The sequence below is a fragment of the Gobio gobio genome (assembly GCF_949357685.1).
Source record: "Gobio gobio genome assembly, chromosome: 4".
Classification (NCBI taxonomy): Eukaryota; Metazoa; Chordata; class Actinopteri; order Cypriniformes; family Gobionidae; genus Gobio; species Gobio gobio.
In genome coordinates this window covers 27,584,092-27,611,512 of record NC_137100.1, presented here as the reverse complement: position 1 = coordinate 27,611,512, position 27,421 = coordinate 27,584,092, and the positions used below count along the sequence as shown (strand labels likewise).

Below are 27,421 nucleotides of genomic sequence, written 5' to 3'. Positions count from 1 at the left end.
GCTACGCGCAATCACATTTACAGTGTGAGAAAGAATTTTACAGTGAATTCTCTTTTGGAGCCTAAAGAACGTCAAAAATACCTTTTAAACAATACAGCCTATCAGAGGCCTGCTTTTTGTGCTATATCTATGATATGCAAAAGTATAATGAGGAAGTAAATAACGATACCGTTTACGTTTTGTCAATGTCTCATCCGATGATGATCCAAACAAAAAGTGCAGTTGCTATAGTTACCTCCTCTGGCGAATGAGATTGCTGTTCGCAAGTGTTATATTTAAATACGCGCACTGATTTACTTCTAATCGAACTTTGAACTTTATTTGTAAGAACCTGATGCCAGACCTTTTGTTTTGACATTCTATATGTTGGGAGTTCAACCCTTAATTAGGGGGTCAGACCCCCGCCCAAACCCTCACAAATTCACACCATTAATATCTGTAAATTATTATTATTATTGCAAAGCGTCTTACTGACTCTCGTTTAGATTTTAAACACTTTTTTTTCCATTTGAGATTCTAAACGTTTCCAAATAATGTTGCTTAATTCTTATTCTTTCACAGTTCTCAATTATTGCCAGCACTTGTGTTTGACTAAAACGAATTCACGTTTCCATTTTACAACGAGGTCACGTCCAATGACGTAGCAAGCCTATCGGCTACGTGCAGCCATATTTAAATACATCAGGGAAATTAGCGCATCAAATATGCAAATCCCCCAACATAGCCTTTCTTTCAGCGGTCGGAGTAATTTCCCCTCATCGGCTTCGAGGTGGCTCATTTCTTTTTTTTCGGAAGAATATGTAAGTTGCTGTTTTTTATTGAAAGGGAGCACCTTTCTTGAGCGTGAACACCGGACGATATTGCAGCAAAGAAGCGGAGCCTCTTTGCCAGGGAAGTCGCCCGTCATGCATAATGAGACGCCTGCTCCGCCATTCTTACATCTTCACCGCAGTTGGTCCTTGCGTGTGTATAATTTTTAATATTGATGCATATTTAAAAGGTATATTTGAATTTCCTTTGCATTCACGATGGCTGTGTTGTCTTTATAAGTTCCTTCGCATTTGGCAGTGATTTGGCTCTTCGCGATGCGGATTTTATATTGTAGACTAAAGCATTGTCTCCATTATTACTATTTCAAGAGAAGGTTTAGAGAAGGTTTAACAATACTTAAATGTTTTTTTTTCTTATTCATTATCTAGGACCCGTCAATAGAAACAAATATTATAGAATGCACATTCACAAGCATTATGAGCGAACAAAGACATTTGAACGGTTCAAACCAAAAAGGCACAAAGAGCACTGTGACATTAGCATATCATTAATTTACAACATCTCTCATTCAAAACAGTCGGTTAAAAGATGCTACTATTAGACAAAGCAAATATTAGCAAAACATTTGGAGACGTCTATACGAAATAAAATTAGTAAAGCAACAATTCTGTTTCTGTGCACATAACAATATTAGTAGACGGTGTATATTTTGTAAATTAATACATAATTCAGAAACGAGCATCTTTAGTTAGTTGCCTTAAACCACATGGACAATTGGTCTGCTAGCAATCTAAAAAAAGAAGAAAATCTAAAATCATGAGGAAAATGCTTAGAAAATTAATTGACAAACGAAATCTATTGCTTTGAACTTGCCATTCACACAAACATCATCGACCTCAAAACTTACCGCTAAAGTCATCATTAGGCCTAATATCCATTTCCTATTAATATTATTGCGTTCACTTTCGAGACATGACTCTTTCCCATAACTTTTATGCGCAATCGCATGCATCTCTCCTTCATAGTTCCTAATCGTAAAGCGTCTGATCTTCATCTTGTAAACCTTTGCTCAACTGATCAGGCACCCAATAGAAGTGGTCAGACGGGCACACGTAAAGATTTACTCCCAATGGGTCAACACACGTGCTCGCATGTTTTCCGAATAAAACAAACTTAAGACAGCCCCGTTATAGTCTACCTCTTATACGAACAGACGTCAATGAGAGAAATAGGACTTACTTGGACCCTGTTTGTCCTCATCTTGGCGACTTCGTACGGTCCGAAGTTGTGTGGCACATGTGTGATCTGCAGCGCCTGTTTGCAACACAGCAGGACCGCGATTACCATACTTATGCATATTTAAAACCTATAGAGAAAAGGATTTCAAACTTTCCCACAGCTCCTATAAACTATAATGGGAGACAATGACTTACCACAACCTCTTTAATAATAACAGATAATTATTTTGTTATTATTGGACAATTAAACCGATCTTTTATTTTATAATCTTAATTTATTTTAAATGCATTTTTTGTTGCATGAAATTCTAAGCATTCTAAGTTTATTTATTTATTTATGTATTGCCATTGAGGGGTCTTCTGGCCCATGCAATGAATGTAGGCTATATGGTGTCGACTTCGCGTAGAATTAGCTAAAAGGGATTTCAGGGCATTTATGATGACATCACTAATTACTAATCAAAAAGTATTTTAATAACTTAGAAACTTAAAAAATAGACGCATCAAAACGAAAAATTAGCATTTGTAGAATTGTTGTATTCACTTACTCGTTCACACATTTTAGATTCGTTAGCCTATACAACTATATGGTTTCTTTCCCCGATGTTTTCCTGTAAATCTACTGGTATCCTGACTGGTAGGCTATTAGATTAAAACTATATAGTTAATATGATTCTTACTATCGAGGTAAGCATAAATCAAAGAGGGAAATAAATGATCTTATTGCTCATTTTTAGCATCAATAATCCAGTCTCTACAGTCACTCGTGTAAATGACAGGAACATGACAATATCAAATGTCTATAGCGTCTAAACGAGCCTTATGGCTTATTTCTCATTTTCCCATCGTTCTCTCTCGTTTTTTGTTGTTCTTTTTCTACAATTATTGATATCACCACTACAGATATAGCTATATTTAACACAAAATATATGAACAGAGAGTTGTTGAAGTCAATTAAACGTGTGATAGATAGAGAGAAAGCGAGGCGTGGAGAGGGAGATGAGAGGCTGATTTGCAGGTAATTCAATACAAAGACATTCACGCTTTCATTCCATTGTTTAGCTCTGCCGAATAATGTAGTGCACACCTCACGATTAACAAAATTGTGAATTATGACGGTGGGTAGCTATTTGAAAATATTTAATAAACTGAAAAAAACTTTAGGTTTTTCAAACCTTCCCTTTTTAACTTAGAAAATACATTTTATTTTCCGCGTAGAACCTCATGGCCATTGATTATATATATAGCCTATTATATATAATCAATGGTCTATAATTTCTCTATAACTTTGTAAAATGGTAATTTCTATATCAGACTATATTCTATATGGTATTTCAAGCCGTTTCTAAAAATTTGCCTCAGCCACTGATTCTCTAGAAATTCATTCGAAGTATAAGAAATGACATTTGAGTCGTTGTGATGCATTTCCGTAAAACCTGGCGACATCTAGTGGTGCAATGCTCTAACGGGAACTGCTGCAGAAACAATTGTAACGATTTAAGAGCGATAATTCCATGCGACCCACAAATTAAAAGTAATTTATCATTATAATTATATTTGATGATTAATTTTTTTCTCTCTCTAAAAAAATTCATCTAGTTCTCTCTCTCTCTAAAGCAAACTGGTTGAGCGATTTAAAATGGTAAGCAACTATTGAAGTAAATAAATAAATAATCGCTTTCTTTAAATTAGGCTACATAGGAGTTTTGCGTCCATTTCTTTTCGTAGACAAGTTTTTTTTTTTTTTTTTTAATTTTGGGAAATAAATTCCAGTAAACAAACAATAATAGGCTGCAGGCTACCGACACCTTTCACACCATTTAACCAAATACTCGGTTTATGATAGATTTCTTTGTTAGAGCCCGTCATATTTTTTGTCGGCCTCAATTATCAGAGATGACTAGGCTAATATAGCTGTTGTTTTAAATGTTGTCGGACACCTGCATGGCAACTGTGGAAAATATCGGGGAAAGTCCTCCTAGTTCATTCTTTTCGAGTCCTTATTAAGCCAGAGCCATTAATAAAGCCAGGAAATGTGCTGGTAAATAAGAGACATTTCAAAATCTTACTTACTTAAAAAGTCGCAGCCACTGATGGCCAATAGGCTACGCGGGTTCCACTCATTCATGCTATGAGCCTTAATGTTTTTTACATTGTGATAACAGTTTCAAACATAGCTAATTTAGCATTTTTTTGACGATTGCATCTTCATAAAACAACTTTAAAGTGACCATACACTTGATGATAGACAAAAACGCATTTATGTCGCTCTTTCTATTAAGCATTTAAGAGTAACATATTTTGGCGATATTTCGAAATTTGTAGGCTATTGATTTTATGTATATTTTAAAATGATATAGGCCATATATTTTCGATATTAATCTAGTAAATTTCGATGAGCTATTTTTGCCAAATCATCTGCAACAGACGAATCGAATATTAGCCTACATATTGTATGGCTGATATTTTTTTTTTTACCAAAGGCCGTGTAACTTAAAAGGAACGTCTTCTTCTTCTTCTTCTTCTTCTTCTTCTTCTTCTTCTTCTTCTTCTTCTTCTTATCCAGAGGAACTATTGCCTGTTTTCGTTCGTTTTCAGCAGAGAACAACACCTTTGCATCGTGAAGCAAATTCCTTTTCATTTATGTCTGGAGCCAGAATGAGCTTAACTTCTGTAAATATAGGATCTGTTATTGTATTTATTTATTTTAATCGTGGGAAGTTTCACCGCGTTCAAATGTTTAATCGAAATTGTGATGGGATTAACAAAATACGTTTTAATTTTTTTTGCTTAACTAATAGGTCTACCTGTTAATTTAGGTGGGAAAACACAATTATTACTAATGTAAACTTCAAAACAAGATAAATTGGCAGGAAATATAAACTGCAAATTCTTTCAAAAAGAGCGCATTTGATTGTCTTTCTTTCGTTTGTGTTCATAGTAGCCTATTTTTGAAAGTTTTCTGAAAGTGTAGCTACTTTAAATGAGAATTATCTTGTGTCATATAAAGGTGATATAATGCCTGATGAAAACATGTTGATTAAACATTGAAATAATCTCTTTGTTGTGACTTTCTTCTCGATCATTACAGACTTTCAAAAACACTACATTTAAGATTAAACATGTTATGTTTTAGGCTATATACGACTACACACACACACATATACATTATATATATATATATATATATACATATATATAGGCTATATATATATACATATATATAGGCTATATATGGTGAATTCAGGGTGATTGGGACACTTTTTTTGCCATTGATTTGACTCGGTAAAAGTGTCTATAGTAGTTAGAGAATACATACACAGGACATATAAAACAGTCCTCACATCTGATAAGATCCAATTTGATGAAATTGGCTTATTTTATGCACTGCACATGTTATATTTTGAGTACAGGCCAAAAGCAATTAACGAGCAAGAAGCCAGAAAGCCATACAAATGCAGTCAAAACAATTACAATTCAATACAAAGAATATATATATAGCCCATGAATGCCTAATCGAAGAGTGTGAATGCGTAGTCTGTGTCGAATTTGTGCAGTATGGACGTATCGTTTAAAGCAGCTGACATTGATTAGTTCGGTCATCACTGTTTCACCGTATAGATAGAAGAGATAGAAGCGTGTGAATGCAATCCAATAAAGGCGGTCAAGAAATCTTTTAAAATTTGAACAATGGTGACATCTTGTGGCTACAAGGATTCATTGTCTCTTCAACAGCCTCTGCTGTTTCCACATCCACAATTCAGTTGCATTGGGTCACCTCAAATCTGACAATTTTGTTTTATTGTATTATTATTATTTTTTTTGGAAAAACTGTTTTTATGTTATATTTAAAGCTTAATAAACCATTACAAACCATCAAAAGTCGACGCTCACACATCAAATCTATAGCTTAGTCTACAAGGCTACTACTATACAGTTGTTAGAATTTAAAGAACAAACATATGTTATCTGCTTAATGTACGGGAGATAAACATTTTTTCAGAGGTTAAAAAAGATAGGAACCAATGAATGATATAGCCTACAGGTGTTGTGGGCGCCATTCTAGAATGTTCATTATAAACACCAGCGCCTATCGTTGCACAACCCTGTCACTTTGAGCCTTGTTGACCAGAAAATATATAGCCTAGCTAACGTATAACTGTTAACAAGGTTATTATAAACGACGTTATTCGCTTTGCTTCTGATTTAAAATATAGGCTATACTTAAAGCAGAAGCAAAGCGAAAAACGTATTAAACCTTGTTAAAAGTTTGCTTTACCGTTTTTAAACTCTTACCTCCCTCAAACAGGAAAATATTAACCAATGTTCACTGACTTTTTGGTCTCTATATTTTACTCCCAGAGTTAATTTTAGGAGGTTTAACTGTGTAGGCCGTTGTTGACAGGTGAGAAATCAGCTGCGTAGTTTCGCATCCTTCAAACTCATTACTACCGCGCTCTCTGCTTCCGGTTTCCATATATGGACTGGACACTGCACGCGACAGAAAGCCCCTGAAAGCCTTCTGATTGGCTAAACAAACAGTCTGACAGCGACCACTTTTTATTTCACGTTTACAGACTCGGGCTATTGTAGACTTTCGTTTGATAATTCAATGATATATTTTAGGAATCAGGGTGTTTCTTAGGATCATTTTCTGTATAGGTCTACAATCCAAAAACACAAAAAACGTTAACAAAAATAGAGTAGCCAAATTCCACATAGGCCTACATGATGACATTTATGTCATGAGATTTTGCAATATTAATTGTAAATGGGGGAAAAAAAGGTTCTGAGCGGTTTAATGAATGTGTGAATGATGAATATGTTCTAATATTTTATTTAGAAAAGTCAAGTGTTTGTTGAAATCCAAAGTGGTAAGCCTTGTGTAGCCTATATAGGCCTATTTGAAGATACAAAATAGGCCTACACATGATGATTTACTACCACAGTATAATATAGCGTTATTATTCTGAATGGATGCTTCTGTGATTAATCACTTTGAATAGGAAAAATGTTTGATTTAGAGATCCTGACTAAATACATATTCACAAAGCTAGCTTGCAATCAAGGCGAGGGACAGAACACAATAAAAATCACACCAGGACGTCTGCGTAACTAAGAAAGCCAGTAACTTTACTGAATTCTCTGCAAAATACAAATACCTTTTTTTTAAGTCCCAGCAGGAGAAACAATTTTTTTTATTCCATACATTAATTTTTACTACATACAGCTGAATCAAGTCCCTTGAGATACAGAGATGTGGTTTTAATTTAATGACATCTTGTCTTCAAGTGGCGACAAAGTCCAGCTTGTGCCGCTGAAAGCCTCTTTCTCCTGGTTAGAAAACAAAAAGACACTTTCTTTCAACCTTACCCATTGTAGGTTTATACAAGCTACATTTGTTACTACAGAATTTTTCAGCATTTTTTTCTTTCATTTTTTTTTATTTTGTTATTTATATATTTAATGGAAACAACACTCAAGAGAGAGAGAGAGCGAGAGAGATAGAGAGAGAGAGAGAGAGAGAGAGAGAGAGAGAGAAACAGAAAAGATCAACCAAAAAATCAATAAAAAAAAAAAGAAAAGAAAAATAACCGGAGAGTCATATATGGACAGTTGAAATCTATATAACAAACAATGGCATTGTTTCACAATACTGTACACTCCTTAGTAAGATGAGAATGTTCCAAATTCTCAACAAGACCAACTCATTGAAAGGTAATCTGAGGCACTGGGAGGGTGAGTCAGAGGTACCAGCCACTAGCATGAACAACTTGTGAAGAAACATAATGGTCTCAAACCCAGAAAGGATTATGGATCGGCAAACATAACATCACTTTTTGTCTTTGGTAGAAAAAACAGACTAACATATGTCCTGTCAAAATCACAGAATGCACAATGATAGATATGTATAGCAATTGAACAAAACTAATCACAATCCACTAAATGATGATACAAGCTTACACAAGCAGTCATGAGGTATCTATGACTGTGCTGTCTTTTATTATAAAATCTTCAGTGCAATGTCGATTAATGTGACACTGGAAACTTTAAGAGGTTGTGAATATTCCAGACCAAAGAGGAGATATGGACAAATATCTTGTGCTTTAAAAAAAAAGGGGGGGGGGGGGCATATTTATGAGTGTGACTTAAATTTCAAAATGTCATTCTGAGTGTATTTGCCCCTGAAAGACTCAGTCCGGTGAAGGAAAAAAGAAGGGGGGAAAAAGATTAACGTGTGCAACTGCACATATCCCCTGAAATTGGGAAAAGGTTATGACCATAATTTGTATCATATATATTCATATATTAGAAAGCTATACACAAGCATGTTAATTTCACAGATTCTTTAAAAAGATTCTTAATATTATTATTCAATATACTTAGAAATACACGTTTAAAAACAAAACTTCTACAAAGAGAAAGAGAGAGAGAGGGAAAAAACATTGAGCAAAGCAAGAATTCACTGTCTCAGATTTCATGGCTTATGGTTGAAAAGCCCAAGGTTTCTCGTTCTTTTACTATCATTTCTCTTATAAGCAAAGCTATCAAAACACATTCTGGCTCTTATAAACTACAAAAAGCCACAAAAATGCTTTGCATTGTATTCCTTTTTGATATGAAAATAGAAGCAAGTGTATCATACATTTTTTTTTCTCTTTTTCTTCTTTTAATACTGAACAACAACTGCAAGTCCTAGGTTTAAATGTCATCAGACTGAAGTAACATGGCTCTTAATTTAAAGTCCTTCATCTTTGCGATGCCACTCTGTCCTGCTGTTTTCTTTCCTTCAGCAGGAGAGTTTTTTTTCCTGAAATACCCACTCCCCCATAACTTAACCAAGGAACCTGCACATAAATCTGTACAATCCTTCGAAATTCTTGCATAACAGTTTTGTTTGTGTGAAATCAGCAATATTTACCAACCTTGACCCTTCCCCCGTGTCCCAGCCTTGTCTCTATGTACAATACGTTGAACCTGCAACATGACATTGTCACCCATAACATACATTTAGCGAAGTGGCCCTCTGAAAAGAGTGGCACAAAACAAAAAAAGGAATCTGTACATATTGTACTGGTACAACAACTCAAGTGCTAAGCTGTCACCTCTCTGCTGTGCTCCTCTTGTGGCTGAACATCACTGAGGCAAGTACTTTACAAAAAACAAACAAAAAAAAGATCCAAGAGTACCTGACACTTTTTGTTGGTTTGTTGCTCTGCATACATGTACACCTACACAATGTGTAAATATATATGCATATATGGTAATTCTTTACATTGTATTCCACACACTGCACAAGTTATGCATAGTAGCCCGCCCACTAAACCCTCCCCGACCCGGTTGCAATAGTCCTCCTTCCTGTTTCCCTCCCTGAAAACCCGTCAATCCCAGCAATACGTATCTCAGACACACTCTGATAAAATAATAATAATAATAATAATAATAATAAAAAACAACAACATTACAGGTAATTTCGAGAGCACTTCCTCCCCTCTCCACAGCAAATCAGAGAACAAGGGAGAGCAATGATTGTGACAAGTCATAAACGGCAGAGAGAAAGCGAGAACGTGCGAGGCGCCGTGGAGCCACGTCGCATCGCGCGGGGAGGTCAAGATCGAGGATGGGGCTGTCCAAGGGGGCATCGCTTATCATGTGGCCCACCCCTCCGAAAGGCGGACGCGCTTGATAGATGGGCTGTCTTGCTCGTCCAGGCCGGGCCGACCCAATCCTAAGGGCGAATGGAAGTCGGGACGGTGATCGTCGCGGTCACTGCCCTCGTGCGAGCTGCCGCAGCTACTGAGGCTGTCGGCCGGGGAGCGGCCCGAGTCCTGTCGCCCCTGTGGGGGCGGGCCCTGGTGCTGCTGGTGAGACGGTAGCTGGCCGTAGCCGCCGGGCGTGGTGCTGCTGGATCGATCTCTAGGAGGAGAAACAGGTTCGGACTTGATGTGCAGGCTTTGAGTAGAGGGCAGGGAGAGATTTGAACCCTGACATAAGTGAGAGCTAGAGCAATTTCTGTAGGAAGGAAAGGAAATGAAGGGGGTTACGGATCGGAATGAGTGCTCGTGCACTCTTGTACACAGGTGGCAAAGATACAATCAAATCAGTGACATTTGTCTAACAATACTCAAATGTGGTTATTGCAGAATGAAAATGCTGCATGAGTTTGGAAAATAAAAAAGAAGTTTACTTTCTACATCGTGACAAAGAACAGCAAAAGAAAGCGAGAGAAATTTAACGGTATTAAACACTATGTAACATTTAAATAGTGAGTAAATACATCCTCAGTCCTTCTTCCAAGACGTGTGTTTGTCTTAACCCGATTCACTATGGAAAAACTATTATAAGTGTTTATATTTTAGACTTGTCCAGATGTTTTTTGTGGGAAACTAGGCAAAAGTCACTGGCCCGAGTGTGTCTCGTCAAATCCGTAAATTGAGAAAAGTTGCTCCAGCTACTTTGATGTGTGTATATGGGGTGAGAGTGGTATAGGTTAGTTGTCACAACAAATTAAGAACCTCCGGAGAATCATCCATTTAAAAAAACGCAGAACAGAGGAGAGTAGCCAATCCTAGCAAAAAGAGAATGCGATAGAGAATTAATATTGTCTTGGCTTTTGGAGATGGCGAGAACTGAGGGATTTGAAATGTTGGTAACACTAACAAATACTGTCATCTAAACTGGTTATATCTCTTAAGCCTAGTAGTCAATGTTTTTTGAGCAGTAGGATAACCATATTCATCCACACAGAATCGAAGCACAACCAAAACAATGGTCTTCTGCAAAATGCATGTAGGTTTTTTTGTTTGTTTGCTTGTTTGTTTTTACCACTAGAGGTTCAAAAGTTACATAGTGTACCTTTAAGTGCATAAGGATTGATGTGTGTATTGGTAATCAAGTGTGTGTGTGTGTGTGACTCACCCCAGCTGACTGAGAGCAGAGTGCTGCATGTTCTGGATCTGATGTTGCTGCCATCCACTCATTGAGCCCAGATGCAGAGTGTTAGCACTGTTGAAGCCAGATATAGAGGACAGATCTGCACTGCTCAGAGAATATTCTAGAAGAAAACACATGACCAGGGTTAATATTTGCGTCCTAAAATTGGTGCTGCTTATCTGGATAGCAATGGCTCCGTCTGCTGGAGAGACAGAGCTATTACACACAAGATAGACAATGGGTGCGTCTCAATCAGCTCCCTGGTTCAGTAGTCGGGGCACTGATCAGGACATGAGTCAATGGGCTGACTCCCTGATCAGTGCCCCGACTACTGAACTAGGGACCTGATTGAGACACACCCAATAAATCAGTCAGATTCTGCATTCATTTAGTCTGGGTTTAATAAAGTATTATAAAAAGATCTCAATTAAATAATAAAAAAGCATTATGAAATTCTAATAAAAAAATATGTATGTCAATTCTTACATCTGATTATGTTAATTTACAGTAATTACAGTAGTAATAGACCACTGAACAGTGTTTTAGATTGATGCATTAATATTATATTATATTTAGTGTTGTCAAATCGATTAATCACATCTAACATAAAAGTTTGTGTTTACAGAATATATATATGTGTGTGTATGTGTGTGTGTGTGTGTGTGACTATATATTATTATATTTATATATTATTATATCTGTGTGTATATGTATACACACACACACAAATATATATACACACACACACATATTATGTAAACACACTTTGATGTTAGATGCGATTAATTGTGATTAATCACGATTAATTGATTTGACAGCACAAAATTTGTTAATTAATTTATTAATAAACATTAAAAATAAAGTTACTACATTTAATGGTATAACTATAAAAACAAATCTATTCCTCTATAGTAAAACATTTTAAAATGTGTGTATAAAGTTATTATAAATGTATGTATAATGTGTGTATATAATTCTCAGTGTTAGTGTAATCGAGGTACCTACCAGTACCATATGAGGTGGAAATGGCTGATGGGTAACCACCCATTCCCTGCCCTGGTAGAGTGGGCGTCGCTACAGAAACCACGGGGGTAGCCAGTGACTGTGCAGACTGAGAGTTGTTTATTCTCTGGTTCTATAAGAAGAGGAAGAGAGAAGAAGGACACATATAGATGACTTGTCACGTCAAGAGGCTTGAACAGATCTGTATCTTCATCAAACAAATGAGGGAGCACCCCCCAGCCCAGCAAAATAATGAAAGGGAAAAATAGTAATTTGACATGAAGCACCACTGAACCTTCTCAACCTATGATTTACAATCCCTCATAAGGCGCTTGGTCGCTATAGAAACTCAAGGTCTCCAAGGCAACAGAACCAGTAAAAGAGGGGTTGGAGGTGTTTTTTCCTGTTTTGTCGTGCTGGAATGATGACTGAATGATGCGACACAGATTTAGAAAAGCAGAGATGGACATGGAGGGGCCAATAAGACCTGAGATCGAGACAGCTCTTATAACCACTAGATGTCACTCTGGAGCTTATTTGTGTAGATGTTCGTTATTCACTAGTACAAAATCGCGCTTGAGGACTTTTACAGGTCAACATGTGCATACGCTAAACAATATCTGACCACACACTACTGGTCTGATCATTTTATGTGCATGAGGAGGAAAAATGGCCTTTAGATCTATTAGCCTATGTTTGAGTGACAGTGTCACTTACCAATAGAAGGTCAAAATCCTCAGACTGATGGCAGTAAAGGGAGGGTGATAAATCCAGAATTAGTGTCATTTGCTGACAGTGGCAGTGAATGAAGCTGATGGACCCTATAACACTACATGAAGCTTCACCAAACAAGACCAAAGCTGCTGAGGAGACTAATTAGGATGTTTCTAATAGAACTCTAACCTGTGCTTATTAGATATGAAACTACTGGAGAGGAAATGAAAGGAAAGGAGAGGAGAACCACGGAGGATTATGAAGGAACCGAGGCGTGTGGTTTTATGGATGTGGTACCACACAACACCCTTTGGTAAACTTACAATGGAGGGCATGTTGTTCTTGACCCCGGGTGGGATGAGCACTCGTAGGTCAGGCTTACGGCTGTTCATCCCCAGGTTCACCGGTGGAGGGGACTTGGCCTGCATGCTCTTGTTCATTCCTCCAGAGGACACCAGAAGTCCTGGAGAGTTACGGTGGTTTCCATAGCCATTTCCTAATGAGAGACAGAAAGGGAGGTGGAAAGGCGTTAGACACAACAGAGCCAAATTGAGTACATCAAACTTTCACCATGCCACACAATTTAAGCAAGCTTCATTTCACTCTCTCGCCTGCACCAGAATGCACCATTTCCACCGTCATCTACTGTGAAGCTTCCATTCAACCCTGTCTGCAGCTCTCCACACGGTTCCAGTGAGCCTTCACCACATGCCGCCATTAAACACCGTTTTATCCGTTCTGGAATATTGCAGCCATCTTTCACCAAGAATGTGCTCTTTCAATTCAATGTTTCCACACCATTTCACACAACTTTCACCTCCACCACCACTCATTCATTTGTACCAAGCACTTGGTAAACACACCCTCTCATTCACCCTCCATCAAACCAAGCCAGACTAATTCAGCTACCCCAAATCACCCCGTCACGCTCAGATGATTTTCACTCATGAATCATTATATGTCATTATGATTACATTTTTTTTTTGGCATCTGCATGAGTAAAAAGATCCAAGCTCTCAGTTCAACTGATTATCATGGATAAGCTACATTATTGGGCATTCTTAAGAAATAAGATAAAACATGTTTTAAAAATATTTGTAAAAAAAACAAATAAAAAAAAAACATTTTCATTCTAAAATTAAGCAAAGATGAAATACAATTGTATTTATTTAATTTATCAAAATGATGACATTACATGATTATGACATTACATTACCCCTCAAACCCCTAAAAAATTTAAATCGTAAAATGTAAACTAAAAAAATAAAATAAATAATAAATAAAAATACAAAAAAAAAAACTTCATCTAGATATAAAATATAATATAAAATTACACTGTGAAAAAAATATATATATTAAGCATCAGCATTATAAACATAAAACTGTATTTATAAAAAGTTAATGAATAAAATAAAATATAAAAAATAAAATAAAAAAATAAATAACACCATCTGATATTTAAGAAAACATTAAGTGAAAAAAGAAGAACCCCCCCACTTTGGTAGGATTAATAGTTAAATTATTATTATTTTTAATTAATTAATAGTGATTTGCTAATATTTTCTTCATAACATGCATTACGGTGAAAAAAACTATGATGCAAGTCACTGATCATCTCGTCTCTTTTAAGAGGTCGAGGAAGGGTCACATGTGGAGCTAAATGTAAGATGCGTGAGGTGTTTGGTCTTCAGCTATGGCCGACTGAATTCAATTCAATTCACATTTATTTGTATAGCGCTCTTCACAATACATACCTTTCAAAGCAGCTTTTCAGAAAATGCATGCGCCTACATTACAATTTAAAGTGATTTGTTATCAGAGGAGACTGTGTCCAAGTTATGTATTTCAGAAGTATACATATACAAAGCACACAGTTAGCTAACAATGTATTATTAATCAATGTAAAACAATAAATTAAGGCACAGACAATGGGCTAAGTGAAATATATGAATATATATGTTGTATGGATGAAATGAATGAATGTTTCTGTTTCAGAGCAAACTCTTGCAGCATTATGTCTCTTTAAAGAAATTGAGACATGAAAATGTGAAGAGAGAAATGAGAGAGATGAGGCTCATTTGTTCCTCTCGTGGTTTTGAGGTAAGGAGGCAGGTATTTGATGAATAGAGACAGGTGACATTGGTAACTCTTGGTGCTTTAAGAGCCGATGTCAAAATAGTAAAAACTTCATTAGGTAAAACATTTTGAAATATGTTCTGTATTATTGTTATTTTTGAGCAGAACACCACTGTTTTTGATCCAACACTTTACATTATTTGGGTTAAAAAATAAAAACGGGACATCCAATACATTTAGGCCTGGTTTCACAGACAGGGCTTAGATTAAGCCAGGATTCGTTCAATTAAGGCATTTAAGTCGCTTTTATAAACGTGCCTTAGAAGAAACATTACTGGTTTGCATCTTGAGACAAAACAATGGCAGTGACATATTTTAATATATGTCAGTGCAAGTTACTTTCAGTTAAAACAGCTCAAACATGCATTTAATCTAGGACTAGACTTAAGCCTTGTCTGTGAAATCAGGGGCTAATGTACAAATTAAATATGAAATATTAGAATGTACAATATGATGGAGAAAATGGGTTTTGAATGATATTCCAGTCATTTCAAGACCCTTTATTTCAACTGTAAAGAATCACTTCAAGTCCCATCTGGAGCACAATGGGAAGGTTGCCACTATCACATCTCATTTCCCAAGGCAGCAGTCTCTCTGAATGACATAAAATGCATGGCCCCTAACTACTGACAGTGAAGGTCGTCATTTGGCAATCAATGATAAATACATGTGTGCACATGTGGCTTTCTCTTATGACTACCAGAAGTGGATCAGACAAGCAATCTTTATACCTCATCCACAATTGCTAACCCAACTTCATCATCTCCAAAGAACCAAAGGGGTACATTATAATGGAAAAAAATAGGAAGGATCGAGGAAAGTAGTAGAGAGTCTTTGTTTCAATCCAAATCCCTCTTTTTTTTTGCTTTCGAGGGGGAAAATGTGGAGTGCTGGATGGCTTTTGCCACTTAAAAGAGGGTTAAGAATTATACGGTAGACATAAATGAATTTCCCAATCATACACTCGAGAGGAAAACTAGACGCAGATGTCGTCCTCGGCAATTTCGCCCTGGTGATCTTTCTTTAATTTGAAGGCGATGGTTTTTGTTGTTTTCAAATGAGATGTCTTGAAAGCGCAATTTGCACGATTCAAGGAAAATAAGGAGGACATGAGCCGGGAACCAGGAAGAGTAACTGTGATTGTGAGAGATTGTTGTTTGTACAAGTGTGAGCGGGTGGATGTACGTATGTGCCATGTGCACTGATGCATTTCCTGTCTTCTCATACACAGTGAAGTACAGGGCTCGAAAAAACAGCTGGCTGGAGCTCTTCTCTAAACACTTAAACAGCCACACTTTATTGTTCACAGTGGAGATGAGGAAATAAAACTGCATTTGATGCCCTAAAAATAAATTTCCACACTTAAAGGAATACAACGGGCTCAGTACAAGTTGAGCTCAATCGACAGCACTCATGGCATAATGCTGATTGCACGAAAACATATTCCAACTCATCCCCGCTTCTCTCTCTCTCTCTCTCTCTCTCTCTCTCTCGCTCGCTTTTTAAAAAAGTAATGTAGGTTACACTGCAAAACTTACAATGGAAGTGAACAGGGACAATTCATACACATTAAATACTTGCTGTTTCTATAGTATAGATATGACAAACAATTTGCATGTTAAAACACTTTAATTTGACTAAGAATAAAAAAAACAAACATTTGTATTTAAAGTTAAAGTTATAACTTTGACGCAATGCAATAAACTACTGTAAAAATAAAGATTTAAGCAGCGTTACAGCTCACATAATACATCAAATGTAAACGATTAATTCATTTAGCATACCTGCTTTTATAAAGTTCAAGCAGTATATTTCGGTTTTTAAATCTTACTTCTTTTAAATCAGCTTTTTTTGGCCCAATTCACTTCCAGCTTGTATGCAGGTAATCAGCATTATGTCACATCCCTTACAAAAAATATGTATACTTCAAGTTCATTTTATTAAGTAGTTATATTTAAGTGAAGTTCAAGTATATTTTTAAGCATACTTTATGTAGTAAGTATACTAATATCAATGTACTAGTAGTAAACTTGTAAGTGTTTCAATACTGCTTGGGACTAAACTGGCCCACTTTTTAGCGTATAAAAGTATGCTTTTAAGTATACTTTAAGTGTATAAGTAGTACTCTTTGAGTACACAACTACGTTTTTCGCTTATACGGCAACTGTACAAGTGATGTAAGTTTTCTTTAAATGAACATAGCATCATACTTATAGTTTACTATTTATATATATTTATAGTATAGCCTACACAAAAATTCAGATATTCAGAATTAGGAACATATCTGTTTTCTTTATAAATCAATATTTTCAAACGATGTAAGTTTATAAGACAGTCTGTAAACTATGTGAAAAAAAGTGTTTAATAGGCCACTCAATCAAAAGAGTAAACACAACTACAAGCCAAGTATACTCAAAATACTTAATTCTACTTTTATGTATATCTCGGTCAAAAGATTGAGTACAAGTATAGTCCAAATATAGACTTATTCTGTCAGTATAAGTCAAGTATACTTAAGTACAATTGTAAGTATATTTCTGAGAAGTACGCAAAAAGTAGACTGAAAGTATACTTTCTTATTTTTTTAGTTTAAAAGAAGTATACTAATAGCCCACTTGAATGAACTTAATTTTCGTAAGCGATATGCTGTTGATTGAGCTTAACTTGTATCTTGTTTTAAGCCAAACTATTCTATTAAAATCTTTTAACAAATAAAACAAGGGCCACATATAACGTCTACCTAATATCTGTGCATTTTAAACTTTTTAGGTTCAAGCTATTTGACCACTACCCAATGAGAAAATCCAAACACTTTCTGTAATTATTACCGCACAGGAGGACTAGAGACTTGTCTCTGTTCTGTTCTGGTAACCATAGAAACCTGTGATTTCATGATGTGTGCAGGTTAATTAAAGGGGCCCATACAGTACAGTACACCCTGAGCCAATCATAAAACACATGGACTTCTCAGATCACACAGGCTGAGATGTATATTTAATAACCAGAGCACGGCAATTGGTGATTAGCAATACCACACAAGAGTTAAAGTGACCCGTCGAGAGCAGACAGACTGAGACGATGAGTTCAACCGAGGACGTGTGCTAGACACTGGTGATGAATGAGCCACGGCGACTTGATTTATGGATCAGAAGCAGCACAGCTGGGATTCAGGTGGCCAATAAGTAGCACAAAACTAATTTATCTAATGCTATTCACCTGATTTTTACAGTTGCTTGTTCTGTAAGTCATTGAAAACGGCATCTCAGATTCAAAACCAGTGAGCTATAGGCCACAACAGTGTCCAACTTGCTGTTTCCCGTTCAAAAGCCACGCAAGTCTCATCCCTGAGCACTTGTGGCCCAGCTATCGCCCTCACAATGGGGAAGTACTAAAATGACAGCTGCCCAGAAATGAGTGGTCCCCTCCTCACACACAAATCGCCTGATGTGTACACATGATAAAGGAGGATTCTATTTCTGGGCCTCGGCAGAGGAGGCTTAACTGTTAAATGGGCTTGGCCTAAGTTTCCACTCTGTGTCAAAGCAAGCTGACCGGCTAGTGTGGTTAAGCACACGCTCACTTTCCCTGTAAGTTGGACCGTCTCTGAAGTCTTAATGTGGTGTAACGGTCGCATTTAATCCTGTTGTCCATGTTTGTTGATTCGGTGTTGAGGTTTCAGGCCTGCCTCGGTTCTAGCAACAGCCACATGCACTAGTACTTCAATGACCCGTAAACTGCATAGGTGTGGTTCAGGAGCAAATGCCTGTAAGCAGTAAATTAAAAAAAAAAAAAAAAAAAAAAAAAACAACTCAACAGACTTGCTATTGGACTCCACCTTAGAGACTAAAATAGAATTTCTCATATGTGTTGGCTGACCTCTCCATATCTCATAGCACAACCCTATGTGTCACAGATGCATAAATACATGTAGCAGAGGATTTGCGGTTGTCTGAGAATGCCAGGATGCCAGCCAAACAAATAACTGTCTAACTACAGCTAACTAACGATGAACATCATACCATGAGACACTTTGCTGGCAAAAAACAATTTTATATAACATCATTTGAAAAGATATATTCAAATATACTAACTATATATTACTGTTCAAAAGTTTGGGGTGGGAATACTTTTTTATGGTTATGTATTTTATGCTTACCAAGGATGTGTTTATTTGATTAAAAAAATACAGTAAAAACTGTTTTTAAAAAAAAAATATTATAAAAATTTAAAATAACTGTTTTCTATTTTAATATATTTGAAAAATGCACTTTATTGCTGTGGTGGCAAAACTGAATTTTCAGCATCATTACTTCAGTCTTCGGTGTCACCGTTATTTAATGCATCCTTGATAGATGTAATAATTGAATCATATTTCACTATATTATTGCTTTTACTGTATATTTGATTGAATAAATGCAGCTTTACTAAGCAGAAGAGACTCCTTAAGAAGGAAAGAAAAAACAAGAACTAGAGGTTTTTTACATTTCGTGGAAAGACAGCACTATTGCATACCGAAAGGCATTAAAAACTAATATAGATCAGCTTATTTATCTTACTGGCTCAAAACATATAAATGGTATTAATAAAATATATGTACTTATATGTAAATATATAAAAATATATATTATTGTTTATTTTATTAATAGTATAATTAGATTTATTTATATATTTATTTATATGGTTTCATTCTTAATCTAATGCCATATACTACTACTACTACTACTACTACTACTAATAATAATAATCATAATAATAATGAAGAAATCAGTAATTTAAAATAAAGAAGGATACTAAACATCTTGAAATCAATAGGCAACTAACGCTGCTATAAGAGAGAGAGAGAGAGCGTCATGAATATTCATGTAATTTTCTCTATTAGACCATTAAAAGGCTACTTGTGTCGTTGACTCTCTTCAATTCTTGTTTTCAGAGTTGAGGCCTACATCAACTCCACACTGTGCCCTGTGTTAGCCTGCCGTCTGCACAATGGCTATATTTGATGTCTGTAGACCTTGAATGTGGACAGCAGGGCCACACCAACAAGTGGTACTTTTGTGCATTCGAGACAGTGAGAAGAGGGGGACAGTTGATAGACCTTACCCTCACCCTCATACAATGGACCCGGGGCCAGACAAGGTTACCCAGCTGTGTCTCAGCAACCCGGAAGCCAAGTTCAAAACATCTACTGTCCCGCTTTAAATATCCAAGCCATGCTTCTGCAATGACCACTGGTTAGTGGTTAAGACCGGCAGACCCACACACACACACACACACACACGCAGACGCAAACAGATGCACAGACACGCATACACAGACGTCCACATATACTCAGAGACTCTGAGGCAACCACAAGCCAAAGCACCAATCCGACTGTATAACTATTCCTTTCAAGTGGATTGTTCTGGTATACAGAAACTCATATACAAATTCTCCGAAAGGACTGGGCTACTAGATGGAAAAACATTCCAAGTATGTTTCACTCCAAACATATGATAGGCCTTATCCTACAAAAGACATAAAGCAGAAGCACAGGCTAAGAGGGGAGCTGTCTGCGCTATCATTTTCAGACAAGAGCTGAAGCAAACAAACAAAGGACATGGCTCAAACATGCCAATATGCTTGTTTACCTCTTTACTAAAAAAGCTGATATTTACAAAGCTTATAGGGACGAACAATCTCTATGCTTGAAGAGCAAATAACAAGAGTAAGGAAATGGTTTAGCACTAATATTATAAAAGGTTTGGGCTAAATAAGATTTTATTTGTATTTAATATTTTGAAAGAAATTAATCGCATTAAATTGATCAAAAATGACCGTAAAGACATTTATGATGCTACAAAAGATTCCTATTTCAAATAAATGTGAAATATTTTTTTATTATATATAAAATAAATGTTTTTATTTTAAAATTTCTATTCCATAAATATAAGTAGCACAGCTGTTTTGAAACACGGATAATAATAATAAAAACATTTCTTGAGCACCAAATGAGCATATTAGAATGATTTCTGAAGGATCATGTGACACTGAAGACTGGAGTAATGGCTGCAGAAAATCCAGCATAATGTTACTGTTTTTACTGTATTTTTGATCAAATAACTGCAGCCTTGGTGAGCATAAGAGACTTCCTTCAAAAATCATACAGACTCCTAAACTTTTGTATATGCTAATATTCTAAGTGTACATGCTAATTCTGGTACACACGTTAGCACAAAACAACTATTGTATAGTAGTAATTACTTCGCAAGAATTGAAGAGAAAAAAACGAAACCAAATATTTTCAATTACTGTGGCTGTTGGGTTTGAACCAATCCAGTTCACTCCAGTTCACTTAATGACTAAAGTCTGCGAAGAAATTACTGTGAATACAAGCCCAGCTTAAACAAACAGAACATTCTGCTGAAAATTTGCGAGGCTGGTTAGGGCTGGAAGAGAATTAATGCAGTTATTGGCTGAGTAAAAGTCATGATGGAGAGGGAACATACTGTAGTATGTGGGGATGCCGTCCTTACCAGCACTGGTGCCCGCGCCAGTGGAGAGATCAGTGCCCATCAGACCACCTAGCATGGGAAGAGAAAGACAGAGAGAGAGAGATTTCAGTCACTTCATTGCAGCTGATATCCACATCCCACCACAAAATCTTCCTCCTTAAAACTGTCAGGTCATTTATTTAACAACCTCAAGCCACAGAGATCTTCCTCCCCTCCCAGCACGTTTAAGAGCGAGGGAGACCGAAAGACAAATATAAGGTGACAGAGACGTGTGTGTATGTGTGTGTTTGTCTGAGAAGAACAAAACACTGTCCTTTTCCACCTCAGCACACTTTTCTGAGGAGGAAGCCATGTGGCCGATGGGACTCGTCCGCGGTGTCCAAGAAAAATTACACATTTTTATTTTTAAGCATGCAGGGGAGCAAGTGTGGTCAGAGGCGTGCAGGCTGGGCCAAAACTCATATTTAGCTAAGCGCTCCTGAAATACAGAGCTGATTGCATCAGGAGAAATCCGTTTTAATGACAGAGCTGTGGGTGAGAGACTCTGTCTAATGAAGCAAGACAACACAACAATAACAGAGCCTACAGGATCGTGCAGTACACTCTAAGAACAAAAGGTTCTATTTAGAACCTTAAAGGGTTCTGCCAGGCGTTATTAAGTAGAATCTATTAACGTTTTAATTAGAATCAATTAAAGTTTTAATGAAAGTTTTTTAAAACTTCTTTTATATTTTGATTACATTTTATGATTTAAACAGCTCATAAACATACTTTATCACAAGAAATAAATGTAAATAACCCATTAAACGTGCAATCATTTAAGACATTTCTCCTTATAAAAGCTTTGAGTCTAGAGCCCCACTGAACCTTTTTTTTCTCTAAGAACTTACGAATATTGGTCATAGTGAAATACGGACAAAGTGACAGATGAATAGGGGAATGCTGAGCATTAAATTAATTATTGGTAATATTATTCTGTAAGCATCACAGATCATTTCGAACATGTCTAACTTTAATACTTTTTTAATAATTATTATTTTTTAAAAGGACTTGGTCACATCAGCATAATAAAAAAGTTGTTTAGAGGCAATGAAAGTATTTTCTTACAGTCACTCTATGCACAATATGATATATGTATATGTGTTTTTTACCTGCACTAGGTGGTCTGTGTGTGACCCCGGGTGACATACTGTTTCTCTGCAGGCCGTGGTGGGCCAGTGGAAGCAGGTTATGATTGCCTGGGTAAATCTGGTTATTCACGGGGATGGGCATCTCGTAGGTGGAAGAGGGCACCGCCTGGTTGGAGAGAGAAGCAATATACGTATACCTTTAAAATAATAATTATTAACATAAACTACAATAATAACGGTTAAACAAGAAGTTAAACACATTGAATACAACAGCTTAAATTTAAATACTCAACCTTTTGCACAGTGAAAAAATTATTTATTTTTTTGACAAATAAACTGCATGTAATGTATGGAAGCTTGCTTCCGTCACAGAATAAAAAAAAATGAAAAAGGTAATTGCAACTTTTTATCTCACAATGACTTTCAATTCTGACTTTTTTTCTCGCAATTGCGAGTCAGAATGGCGAGATATAGTCGCAATTCTGACAAAAAAATCTGTCTTTTTTCCCTCAGAATTGAACTTTAACTCATAATTGCGAGGTTATATCTCACAATTCTGAGAAAAGTCAGAATTGCGTGATAAAAAGTCAGAATTGCAAGCTATAAACTCGCAATTGCAAGAAAGAAAGTCAGAATTGCGAGATGTACTCAATTGTGAGGAAAAAAAGTGTAAGATAAAAAGTCGCAATTATCTTTTAAATTGTTTTATTCTGTGGCGGCAACAAGCTTCCATCGCAATAGCCTCAATTCTCTGTCCATTTTCTCTGTTATCTGCCCTAAATGAACAGGCTGAGATGACTCTAAACTCTCTAAATCTCTGTAAATCCTCTTGTTCCCGTCACTCCAAAAGACACAGGCTTAACCTTGAAGAGAGTCCTTCCTCCTTCATATTATGTTTTTTTAAGGACAAAATAGCCCCTAATTGTAGCCATGTGTCCTGAGGGTCTGTAAGTGCTCATCTGGGAGAGCATCAACTGACAGGAACTGAAGAGGAGCCGCTCGCTCTTTCTCACTCTTTCATTCTTCATTAACTCACAAGGCCACAGCAATCATGGCTTGAGGCAGCCAAATATTTTCTCTCCACAGTGAAGGTCTTGGTGGGCACAGCTTCACTTTTGTTAGGTGTTCATTTTTCCGTTTTTACCTTCATGTTCTGTTTGGAGTCTCAGAGACCCTAAGGCCTTTTAATAGCTTGAAAAATATTAGTTTGCTGCTTCATGACTTTTTTGAAGTTGTAGGAGAACTCATTTCGGTAAATTCGGTAACACTTTACAATAAGGTTGAAGTAGTTAACATTAGTTAATGCATTAGTTAACATGAACTAACCATAAACAACACCTCTGTTCAGCATTAGTTCATCTTTGTTAACGTTAGTTAATAAAAATACAGCTGTTCATGGTTTGTTCATGTTAGTTCACAGTGCATTAACTAATTGTAACACGATTTTAATAATGCATTAGTAAATGTTGAAATTAACATTAACAAAAATAAAGAAATGGTTTATAAGTGCAGTTCATTATTAGTTAATGTTAACTAATGTAGTTAACTAATGAACCTTATTGTAAAGTGTTAACAGAAATTCTAACCTTATAACACCAATCAGTTATTGTACATTGCATTTTTTCTTGGTGTAATAGTCAAATGTGTAACTAGATCACATTCCTAAAAAGTGCATGTCTAATTTCTGATTCAGTATTATCAGCCTAATTTAATCAGATGAAACAAAATGTATTAAAAGTGAAAAGAAAGAAAGAGGTTAATATCCAAATTACATTTTTTTTTTTTTAAGAGGTACATGATTCTGGTCACCCTAAGCAATAATAACAGTCAATCTTAACAGAACAAAAGGGAATCTTTCGCATATTTGTCTAAGTTTCCTGAACTGCATCTCTACTTGTTTATTTTTAAATGGAAGAGATTTCCACATCTTTTTTGTGTGTGTGTGTACGTGAGGCTGGACATCTTCAGCATGGTGCCTTTCTTCCTCTTTGTGCTACTGTACTCTCTAACTGGGAAAATATAACTCAGTCATTGTGACCACAGACTGAACTGCCACTATCTTCACCACTATTACTGTATTTACCACTCCACCCAACCCAACCCAATCTAATTCACAACCGATAAAATACTGTAGGTTACTGGACATATATTTAAAATAAATATATAAAAACAAATACAATAAATAGAAACAAATATATACATACATTTCTAATAAAAAATCGTATCATCATGAATTTCTCAAAATCATGGAAGGTACTAAGATACTAGACAGGCAGACAGACACAGATAGATATAGATATAGACAGACAGACACAGACAGACACAGACAGACAGACAGATGGATAGATGGATAGATAGATAGATAGATAGATAGATAGATAGATAGATAGATAGATAGATAGATAGATAGATAGATAGATAGATAGATAGATAGATAGATAGATAGATAGATAGATAGATAGATAGATAGATAGATAGATAGATAGATAGATAGATAGATAGATAGATAGATAGATAGATAGATAGATAGATAGATAGATAGATAGATAGATAGATAGACATATATGTCAGATTGCCGCATGTCATATTTGAGAAATAATACTACTGAACTGATCAATATGAAGCTAACATCATGGCTCTCAAGTTTTAAAAAAACATGCAGCATATTGTCTTTGGGAGAGCATGCTGTATTATATCTCTTAATTCTTTGACATATAGGAAAGCACATGCAAGATCTGCAAATTCATTTGTTTAAATCAATTCAGACATGTAATGAAGAGTATCTATTTCTGAACATCAATCATCGGAAGGCCTTCCAACGCACAAAATATACTTTGGAGGTTAAAATGACTGTATTTCTTACAGTAATTGTCTTTGTGCTTCAACTTGTTTTAGTCATAACTCAGAAGTGTAATTACCTCCCATGCATCCAAAGGCAGCGCCGGTGTATATACTACTAGATCTACATGATATATACTCTACGGTACATATAAGGTTAAAACAAGATTAGAATGAACTACTTTGTTTCTCCAAATATGTTTGTTAGCCTTGCTAGCTTTCCCACAAAGCTGTTAGTTTTTTGCCTCTCCGCTCGTCACTGTACTTACAGGTATCTTCTGAGTCTTGATCATTAGATCAAACTCTTCATTAATCTGTTTGTATTTCTCCTCCGTGTGCGGAGTGAGAGCGAGAGCAGACTCGAGCTCCAGGCTCTCGCCGCCTTTGTTCTCCTTCTTGCTCAATGCCTGATGGCCCGCACAGAGCGAACAGTGAGCCAGAGCACAAGGGAGAGATAGAAAAAAAAGAGAGAAAGAGAAGGAAGTGTGAGAGGTCTAGTCTGAAACGCAGGTACTTACACATATCCTCTGTCTGCTGATCATGTGCAGATCAATGTCGTTGTTGAATTTATGCAACTTCTCGTCTGACTCTGGGCTGTGGCCCACCGAGTCGTCTGCGTCGGGGTCAGGGCTGTCACAGCCATTTAGACCCTTCTTTCTCAGGGTCTGTAAATACAAGTTTGCACACAGTTCAAACAACAACCACCACGTAGACCCTCAGGTGGGTCATACAAGCTGTATTTAGACAGGATTAAACTGAATACTTTCTAGAATTCAAAAACGTCTCGGGTTATGACTATAACCCTTGTTCCCTGAGAAAGGGAATGAGAACTGCGTCCAAGACACTTTGGGATACGCGCTACGCTAGAGGGCGTATCCCAAAGTGTCTTGGACGCAATTCGAGTTCCCTCGAAAGGGAACCATACATGTACTTTAAAGCCCACTTCAGTAATTGGGGAAGACTGCATCAAAACTATTACACTCTAAAAAAAAAAAAAAGGTTCTATATGGCACCAAAAATGGTTCTTCATCGTAATCATAGAGGAACCACTTTTGGTGCTATATAGCACCATATATTAACATGTTCTGTATATGGTAGCAGTGCTATATAGCACCTTAGTCAAAGAACCGGTGAAGAACCTCTGAAGCACCAAAATTGGTGCTAAATAGCACTTAAAAAGGTTCCCCTATGATTACGAGCCAAGAACCATTTTTGGTGCCATAAAGAACCTTTTTTTTAGAGTGTATGTATAGTTATGTACAGTATCATTCAAAAGAATAGGGTCAGTAAGATTGTTTTTGAAAGAAATTAAATGTTTCTTGAGCAGTAAATCAGCATATTAGAATAATTTCTGAGGGATCGTGTGACACTGAAGACGGCTGAGAATTCATTTTAAATTAAATCGCATTTTAAAAAGAAAACAGTACTTAAAATTGTAATAATACTTCACAATGTTGGTGAGCATAAGATACTTCTTTCAAAAACATATATAAAAAACCTCCCCAATTTTTAAACAGTAATGTATGTATTGCATTTAATAACCATTTAATTAATAACTTAATGTAATCATTTTTAGGCACATTTTTTAATAAGTTACTTGTGGACCACAGTTGATTACCCACTAGTGTAGAAACTTTAAAAGGTTTATTAACCAATAAATTCAAGCTTGTTTGCTTTAGACTATTTGCATAAGGTCATGTTATTTATATTCATGTAATATAAAATAATCATACATATTCCTTGCAAGTCTGTGTAAAGGAAGTCGAGAGACAAGACGATACGCACACACAGGAAGGGCAAACCTAAAATATAAATGTTAATATTTAACCAGGTCGGGGTACCAAAGAGAAAAATTTCTAAATGTGATTTCAGCAGCAAGGAACAGCCCTACTGCTGACCACATCAGAGAGACGCCTATAGACCTGGTCCAAATAGATTAACAGAAAGACACACAAGGAACATAAAATGATACAAGGAATCTTTTGATATAACCATTAAGAAAATAATAAACCAAAAATGTGTGATAAAGCTGAAAAGTTGTGCTGTGCTTATGCAAACAAGCTCTCCTGATAGCCTATATTAAAGCAGCAATTTCTCTCTCTGCCACCTGATGGCCACCTTCTAGTAGGAATGAGATCATCCTCTTGCAGTAAAGTCATCTGCCAAA

The 27,421-nt window shown here is 36.3% G+C and overlaps 1 protein-coding gene across 9 annotated transcripts in view; it reads right to left on the bottom strand.

The window, feature by feature from the left end:
* Positions 1-8,625: 8,625 nt before the first annotated feature.
* The window catches only part of mef2cb (myocyte enhancer factor 2cb), a 92,048-nt gene continuing 73,252 nt past the window's right edge, over positions 8,626-27,421 (bottom strand). For 2 of the 9 annotated variants that reach the window (XM_079815038.1, XM_079815037.1), the window contains exons 4-10: positions 25,773-25,919; positions 22,438-22,582; positions 21,281-21,355; positions 12,983-13,155; positions 11,949-12,078; positions 10,929-11,064; positions 8,626-10,022 (exon numbers count right to left, since the gene is read on the bottom strand). In XM_079815038.1, coding sequence (XP_079671164.1) covers positions 9,659-10,022; positions 10,929-11,064; positions 11,949-12,078; positions 12,983-13,155; positions 21,281-21,355; positions 22,438-22,582; positions 25,773-25,919 — 1,170 coding nt within the window. In that variant the 3' untranslated portion in view covers positions 8,626-9,658. Of the gene's footprint in view, positions 10,023-10,928; positions 11,065-11,948; positions 12,079-12,982; positions 13,156-21,280; positions 21,356-22,437; positions 22,583-25,523; positions 25,662-25,772; positions 25,920-27,421 lie in introns of all 9 variants that reach the window. The other 7 variants (XM_079815042.1, XM_079815041.1, XM_079815040.1 and 4 more) reach the window with 4 other exon arrangements.